This window comes from Polypterus senegalus, chromosome 1 (genome assembly GCF_016835505.1).
Source record: "Polypterus senegalus isolate Bchr_013 chromosome 1, ASM1683550v1, whole genome shotgun sequence".
Classification (NCBI taxonomy): domain Eukaryota; kingdom Metazoa; phylum Chordata; class Cladistia; order Polypteriformes; family Polypteridae; genus Polypterus; species Polypterus senegalus.
The window spans coordinates 166,875,975-166,884,829 of NC_053154.1; the positions used below are offsets into that span (position 1 = coordinate 166,875,975).

Sequence of the window (8,855 nt, forward strand, 5' to 3'; positions counted from 1 at the left end):
CGGCAGATATCACACTGTTCGCGGTCCAAGGACAACCTCCTTAAAGGACTCCGTACAGCACTACTTCCTAATGACGCTTCTTGACACCATAATGTGTATCCTGACAACCGATATCACGTGAGGAAATGTTTCTTCTTGATTGGCTCTTAGACCTTGGGTTGCCGGCCAGGAGCCAATGGTAAGCGTGGAAATTAGGCAAATAGGCAGAATGGCGGCGTTGGAGCAATGCGTGTTGGCAGCTGAAGATATTTGGAACAACAGAATGCTTCGGAAAAACATGCATTGGTTTTTTATTTTCGTCACGACTGTAGGGTCATTTGCAAAGGAGATGCAAATACTTCCCGATTCCTATTTTAACAACAAGAAGAACATTTTCAACGTGTGAGTACAACAATCGGCGTGGCCTGTCGTGATTCCATGGGTTTATGTGAGCACTTCACAGTCTCCATTCAATTCATGCGCTTAGTGTATAAATCAGTAAGATGGGGCATGCAGAATTCAAAATGTATGTTAAGCCTTTCAGTACTTGATTTTAATCTTTCAGGAGACGGGGTGGGAGATGGGCAAACGGTTATCATAAAAATAATCTGGACCCCTGACCATGAAAAAGATCAAATACAGTAATTACAACCTGAGCGTCAGGCCGACGACTGTGAAAATAGGCATTGTCTGTTTCGGAAGGGGCGTTCGCAGGGCTGCAGGTATAAATAGATGCGTCCTCTAGTGTGTCCAAAGGACAGGTCCTTATAAGGCACAGTGAATCCGAAGGATTGCTTTGTAATGCTAATTGAGTCGTGCTGTTGTCCTGAGACAGGTGCTAACGGCAGGGCTGCCAGACCTCGTTTAAATCGGGTTTCTCCATTTGTGCCTCAGCACTGCACCTTTTTAGATTACTTCATCTGCGTGATGTTCATCCTTGTCCATGTCAGTACTTCACATTGCCTGTCTAGCGGTGGTCCACTTCTTTAGGCTTTGTTTAATAATCTTAACGTAACTGTGGATGATGTTGGAAATTTGAGAATATTGGTTTAACATGTCAAAATATCTCATGCATTAGAAATAACATTCTACTTTAAATTTGTTGTAATGTGAGATTTTCATGAGTTTGCCTGTGATGGATTGTTATTCCATTTAGGGCAATTGGCTTTGGAACAGTCAAAATAGTAGCGTACATCCATCCATTTCCTGGATCCACTTCAAGGTCACAGGAAGCCAGACGCTGTATGTAACCAGTCCTGGACAAGATATTATATACCTCAGCTGTAAACTGTAATTGTGGAATTTAAATTCTCAAAGAAAAAAAAAATCTGCACTAAAACAGAAGACAGGAAATTATCAAATTATTGGAGTGAACATCAAGTCATTTTTTTTTATATAACACTTTTAAAACGACTAAAAGTTGATAAAAGTGCTTTACAACAATAAAATCAACAACACATAAGAAAAATGTAGTCAAAAATACATTAAAGGATAAAAAAAGAAAGGCAAAAGTAACACAGAGCTAAGAGCAATGCTGGACAGTTAACTGCCGTAAAAGTACATATATGTTTTGAAAATAAAGCAACACAATTAAAACTAAAAAGTTAAGGCTAGACTGTGAATGTGAACTAAAAGTAAGTGAATACAAGTACATTTTTAACTGTGATTTAAAATATTGCAGATATTATTGAGAAAGGCAGGCTGTTTCATAGCTGAGGACTCCTACGGCAAAGGCACAATCGCCTTACAGCTTCACGTGTGTTTGTGGAACAGAGAGTAATAACTGATTAGAGGGTCTGAGAGATCTGGTCGATGGGCTGGGACAGAGGAGATCAGCAAGGTAAGATGGAGCAGACCAACGTAATGTGTACTGGCTTTGAATCTTAAAATCCACCGTGTACTTCATAAGCAAGAGGAGCCTGGATGGGTGAAATGTGATGTCTTCTTTTAGTGTCAGTCAAGAGTCTGGCAGCAGCATTTTAAATTAGTTGTAGTCCAGACAGAGAATAGTGGCAGCCATCAGTAGAGAGGCAATAATAGAGTAGATGGAATGAAACAAAAGCATGACTGAGCTTCTGCAGGTCATTAAAAGATAGAAATGATTTAAGTTTAGTCGTGGCACTAAGCTGAAGAAGCTATTCTTGACCACACCATTTATATTTATGCCACCCAACATTTGATATCCTCAAGGCAGCTAAAAAGAGTAGTAAGAGTATTCTTGTCATTGGGTTCCGGAGGCAGGTAGATTTGGGTAGCATCTGCGTAACAGTGAAAAGGGATGTTATACTTTATTAAGCATCGTGCAAAGCAGCAGCATATACTGTATAAAGACAAAAGTACTGATCCCAGAACAGACTCTTATAGTACCCCACAGGTAAAAGAGACAGTGGGAGATCATGAATTGCCAAAGCTGACACTAAAGGCTCTGCCCTTAAAGGAATACACCACCAAAAATATTTTTTTTTTATGTTACTTCCTCCACGTACTTTATAGTCGTGGCTGAGAAAAAAATGTTTTTTCTCATCTTTCTCTCTCTTCATCATGAAAACAAGTTTATGACATAACTGAAGACATCCACATGTCTGTTAAGGGGTTTACTCTCAATGGACTGTACAAAAGGATAGCCTTTTTGCTAAAATATTGTTACATAGTTACTTCCAGAAATATCAGCGTGCAAATAAATGAGAAACCTAAAGATTCATGGGAAGGACTTTCTGAATTGGGCTCCTAAACAGCGAATGACCGGGACAGGCAGATCTTCAAGTCAAAAAGTCAATCCCATGAGCCTTTAGGTTTTCTGTTTGTATAGGCACTGTTATTTTACAAATACAATATTTTAGCAGCAAAGCAATTGTTTTGCATGTTTTGAGCAAACAGCTGGATAACAGAAATGTGGATTATGCAAAATGAGTAACATGAGATTTTTTTTTTTTTTTCTTATTTTCTATGGACGTTTTTTCATATCATTTGCCCTTGTACAGCACTGGTCACTCTTGACTTACGTTAAGTCATTCTTTCTCTCCATTCTGCATGAAAACAGAAATTCTAATTTTTTTCTTGGCTACCACTATAAATTGCATGGGGTAAGTGATATATCTTCTTCTTCTTTCGGCTGCTCCCGTTAGGGGTCGCCACAGTGGGTCATCTTCTTCCATATCTTTCTGTCCTCTTCATCTTGTTCTGTTACACCCATCACCTGCATGTCCTCTCTCACCACATCCATAAATCTTCTTTTAGACCTTCCCCTTTTTCTCTTCCCTGGCAGCTCTATCCTTAGTATCCTTCTCCCAATATACCCAGCATCTCTCCTCTGCACTTGTCCAAACCAATGCAATCTCGCCTCTGTGACTTTGTCACCCAACCATCCAACTTGAGCTGACCCTCTAATGTACTCATTTCTAATCCTATCCATCATCATCACACCCAGTGCAAATCTTAGCATCTTCAGCTCTGTCTCCTGCTTTCTGGTCAGTGCCACCGTCTTCAACCCATATTACAAAGCTGGTCTCGCTGCCGTCCTGTAAACCTTCCCTTTCACTAGTAACATATAAAAACTATATATTTTTGAGTGGCGTATTCCTTTAAGGTAATCTACGAACCATTCAAGGTTAGTGCGCCGAATGCAACCCAGTGTTCAAGTTGATGAATAAGAATGTCACGATCAGCTCAGAATTAACACCGCACAGAATCATTTGTCTCTCTCAATAGGGCAGATCATGTGTTGTGAAATGTTCTCCAAATCCAGACTGAAACTTAACAATCATTTTAAGCTAGAAAGGACTGCAACTGAGACAATTCAGTTGTTCCAAGTATTTTAGAAAGAAATGGATGTAGAGAGAGGAGGGGGTGGAATTTGACAACCGCATGATCAAGATTAGTCTTTTAGAGCAGAATTTGAATTATTCAGTTTTACAACAAAACGTAACAGAATTTGATGTTAAAGAACTGTTTATAATGGATAAAATGCTATGCACAGTTACTTTATATAACCTCTTTTAAAAAGCGAGCAGGTATAATCTCAAGCGAGCAAGAAGTGTTTAAAGAAATTGAAATCCAAGCTATTTGGCATTGACAGAGCTATTCTGATTTTTCCAAGTAAGTTGAGAAATCTGCAAGAGGATGGCGGTGGCAGTGGAAATAAAGACAATTTTAATTGAAGTTGGAAACCAGTAAGCAATTCTTTACACATAATAAATGAACATTTCATCATTTAGGCGAAGCTATCCTACTCTTAACCACAAATGCTGAAATATATGTAAAGATAGTTTAGACCTCTATGGATTATCATAAAGTACTTGAGTATATTCATTGTAATTAAACAAAGCAACACAACATGATGAAAAAAACTAGAATTTAGATCAAAAAATGAAACTCTGAGCAGCTCGATTAAGTGTGTATGTGTATAAAAGCACATGTAAAGGTGACAGAAGGTCTACATTCACTATATTAATGGGCTCTTGGGCCACCATAACTGACCACACCACCTTTAGCATGTCTTGTCGTAAATTCTGCAAGGGTCTAGAACTTTATTGTAGGGATGCAACACCAGTGTTCCATAAGACAGGTAAGAGTTCTGATGGTGGTGGTGAAAAAAAACATGGTTTCAGGCAACTTCTTGAATTTTCTTAAAGTGCATGGCTGGTTTAAAATTGTCCTCAAGCCATTCACACGCCATGTGGTTGGGAGGCAGTCATCCTGCAAGGTTCCACTGTTACTCACAGAAGTACTTTTATCACAGGGTGAATGTGATCAGTAGTAATTGGCTTGCATTATTTACAATTTAACATAGGAATTTTGTTGAGCTAAACCTTGTCACATATCTGTTCCCCAGGTCATTAGAGAGGTAGCAGTGAGGAATCTTACATTCTGGCCGGTAGACTTCTTTTGGTGTTGGCAACAAATGTAATCAGCCACTTGTTGAGAAGAAGACGGGTGACTCCTTCAACCCAGGCATACTGTCCCTGCCTAGAAACTGTTCCTGATGAAACTTCCTGCTTCTCTTTTTGCAGTCATACAGTTGCTTGCCTGTACTTTCTTGTCTCTCAAATCAGTGCCCATACTTAATGGTCAAGAAGGTTGCACATTTGTCCACTGTTGCCCTTAGCTGACATTGTCTTTTCTTCTGACTTTCATGACATGACCATAACTGCTGTTCCCTATGTACTATAATAGGTAATAGCACTACATTTGTAGAGATAAGTAAACAGTTTACTTCACAAAATCAGAGCAAAAATTTAAATATCTACTATAATGTTTTTTTTGTTTTTTTTTTTAAATTGACCGGGAGGTTGACAGAAAATAATTGAGAAAAGGGAGTGTGTACTAAGTCTTTTGGTAAAGTTTAAGTAACTACTTTGGTAATTATTTCTGTCACACAAGTTAATTGGTGATCCAACTTTCCCACCAAAGATCACAACACATAAGTCACTGTAGAACCTCCAGAATGTGGGGCCCGGGTCTAATTCTGCATGGTCACAGTGCCTGCAGGTTTTCATTCCAGTTAGTTTATTTAACTGTTCAAATTTCTTGGTAATCTTTTTAAATTCCTCTTTCACTCGGTTGACTTGTTCTACCTTTCTGTCTGAGATGTTAGTAAGAAATATAAGTTTAACGTCTCCTCAAAAGACATTTACTGCTGCTGTGACTTTTATTACACAGGAATTTTCTGCCTTTTTAAATTTTAATTTATAGTCCGGAATTGTAGTTGTTGTGCTCTTTTTTTATTTTTTTTAATGTGTAGTTTTATTAACCAGAAGGCAATAGGTGCAACAAAAAAAAGCACACATACACCCAAGCGAATTACTTAAATTGGTGCCATATTCAATTGTAGTTGTGCTTCATTAAGTTTCTACTGTATTTTAAATAAAAGTACTTAAAAACAGAAAATACTGAGGAGTGTTCATCATCCTAACCAATCCATTTTGCTCACTTTCCCCAATAAGTTAAAGTAGAGCCTGGAAGAGTTTTCTGATCCATTGTAGAACTGGCACAATGAGCTGAATGTGTCTTTAAATGGCATTTTCTGTGAACCAGAAGATTGGATTTCTAATACCATTTTTTTTTTTATTTTTTGTTGGAATGAAAACTTGCAGGCCCTGAGAACAGAAATCCTTAGGCCATCTTGCTTGCTGTTTTCCGGCAGTGCACATTGCTCTACACCTTGTAACCTTGTTTATACTCGTTTATTTTAAAGTATCTCTGGGAAGAAGCTGGCCCCATCCTAGTCTCTGTGATCCAGATTTATTGGGATGGTCGTGGGTCTTGATAGAACCATGTCTGGTGGTGCTCTGTCATCTTTTATATATTATGTATAAATAAATCTTTATTGCCGCAACAATGAGCGTTGTATGAAATTTGATTGGGTAAACTTGATAACAATAAACCATGAGCACAAATCTAGAATATCTAACCGACAAGTACGGCAGAGCACATTTAGAAATTACTCATATTCGTGTACAACACTCTAAAGTTCAGATGTTTCATTTCATATTTTTCACAGCATGTAGTATAAAATCTGGCTCTGTTTGACTGTCGCGCATTCCTCAATATAACAGACAACTATCACAAGACACACTAAGCACATGATGGATACATGACAGAAAAGCTTTGGGGCTATTGTAACAAACGTATTTGCATTCAGGAGGTTTATACAGAAAATAAAAGTGTTTTTTTTTTTGTGTTGTTTCTCTAAATTGGTCAGGCTCAAAAATCTATGAACATTCCAGCATAAAGAAATTATTTTGTGTGGCCAATGGTCAAACTGCATGAGTTTTTAAAATTTCCTAGACAATGTCGAATGACTATTATGTCATATGTCCTTTTGAGTAGACTAAATGTTCAAATAAGAGAAATGCCATTACAAACAGGCAAATGTGTAACTAAATGAAGAAATTATTTGACTGCAACCCTCACCAGGAAAAGTGGAATGGAATATGAGATGAGAAGAAATTATTCTCGGGGTAGAAACGAAGGCTGTAGCCATAGTGGTTCCATTATTCCCTTCGGGGATTAATAACGTTTACCGAATTATTTAATTGGTGAATAATGTCCACAACTCTATCCCTGAGATATTTTGAAAGTGGTTTTCCACCCAGAGTCAATTGTTTGCTGTCAGTTGCACTACCAAGCAAGGGAATGCTCTCCACTCTTTGCCATAAAATCCTGTAACTCCTTCAAAATGGCCATTGGCCTCTTGGTAGCCTCTCTTACCAGTTTCCTCCTTGCTCTTCCATCCAGTTTGGAGGGGCGGCCGGATCCAGGGAGGGTCCTACTGGTACCAAACACTTGCTACTTCTTTATTATGGACTTTACTGGGCTCCTTGGGATTGATAAAGCCTTAGAGATTTTTTTTTTGTATCCATCTCCTGCCTTATGTCAGTCCACAACTCTATCCCAGAGATCATTTTGAAAGTGGTTTGCCACCCATAGTCTGTTGTTTACTGTCAGTTGCACTACCAAGCAAGGGAATGCTCCAGGAACAGCTGTTTTTATGCTTCACTAATCACCCTGATTTCCATTGCAGACCATGGATGCTCGCTTCCACCTGTGATCAATTGTAATGGTGGTTACTTACACCTGATTGAGTTTAGGAGGGGGTCATCCTTTATTAATCTCAGTATTTCTTGTTTCTTATTTTTTAAATTCTTCTGAACTGTAGCTGTGATATCCTTCACTTGGATCTTATAGATTGCATTGAGTAAGTAAAACTGAGAAAAATATTGGTTTGTGTGTTTTCATTTAAGGCTGTAAAGCAAAAAAAAAAAAAGGAAATATTTTTAAATGGGGTGATTCTTTTCTCAAAATCAAAGGAAAGTAACCTGGAGAGGGGAGCGCCAGAAACTGTCACTAGAAAAACCTGTTCAGTTCTGGGTAGTGGCAGTGTTTGCTGCATTATTAGAACCATACAAGTTTCAAAAACAGAAAATGGGAAGACCATGAAGCTGTGCAATTTATTTAATATGTAGGAAGGTTTTGAAATGGAGGAAAGGCAAATATTTTGGATGCTCCTCTCATTTAAGGTGAAAGAAGTGTATTGTCTTTATAACTGTTTGCTGCCAGCAAGGTTAGAGTGTCCCACAAAGTGCAGAGTGTGCTCTAATGCACTTGCGTTTTAAAAACCTAAATGTTTGTGTCCACTAACTGTTTGTTTTATTTTTCTCCTTTCTAGGTACTTTGTCAAGTACGCCTGGGGCTGGACTTTCATTTTGCTGCTCCCTTTTATATTAATTTCCCACTATTATATGAAACGAGACAGAAAGCTTGTTCTGCAGCGTTTATGCTCACTTGTGGTTGGAACTACGATCTGGTATTTGTGCACTTCATTGTTTTTCTATATTGAGGACGTGACTGGGAATTGTTATGAATCAGAATCCAAGGAAATTCTCCAAAGTGAGCACACCTCCAGGGTAGAATGTAAAAAGCATGGCTTGGTCTGGTTTGGATATGATATTTCTGGTCACTCCTTTCTACTGTCATATTCGGCATTAATTATATTGGAAGAGACAGCCATCATGTCTGATCTGAAAAAAATGAACCCTAAGCCAGTGGACTGGGCCAAAAGCTTTATTAATGTCTTTTACATTGCACTCAATGTTTTAGTTCTTATTTGGGTTTTTATGTTCTTTTTCACCTCTGTGTATTTTCATACCATTTCACACAAAATGTTTGGTACAGCTTTTGGAATTCTAGCGTGGTATGTGACTTATCAACTGTGGTATCAAGCACAGTTTTCACCAGGACTTCCTCCAAAAATTCAAAGAACTAATCTGAATTAACTTTCTATTAACCAGAAAGGCACTCTAAGATGTATTCTAATATGAAGAATAATATAAACAATTATCAAGTCCATAAGAAGTTTGATTTTTTTTTTTTTTTTT

At 38.0% G+C, this 8,855-nt stretch overlaps 1 protein-coding gene across 1 annotated transcript; it reads left to right on the forward strand.

The window, feature by feature from the left end:
* The first annotated feature begins 201 nt into the window (after positions 1-201).
* LOC120534747 (fat storage-inducing transmembrane protein 2-like) lies at positions 202-8,855 on the forward strand. The gene is made up of 2 exons (XM_039762329.1): positions 202-381; positions 8,147-8,855. The coding sequence occupies exons 1-2, from the start codon at positions 209-211 to the stop codon at positions 8,751-8,753; spliced, it is 780 nt and encodes a 259-aa protein (XP_039618263.1). The 5' UTR covers positions 202-208; the 3' UTR covers positions 8,754-8,855.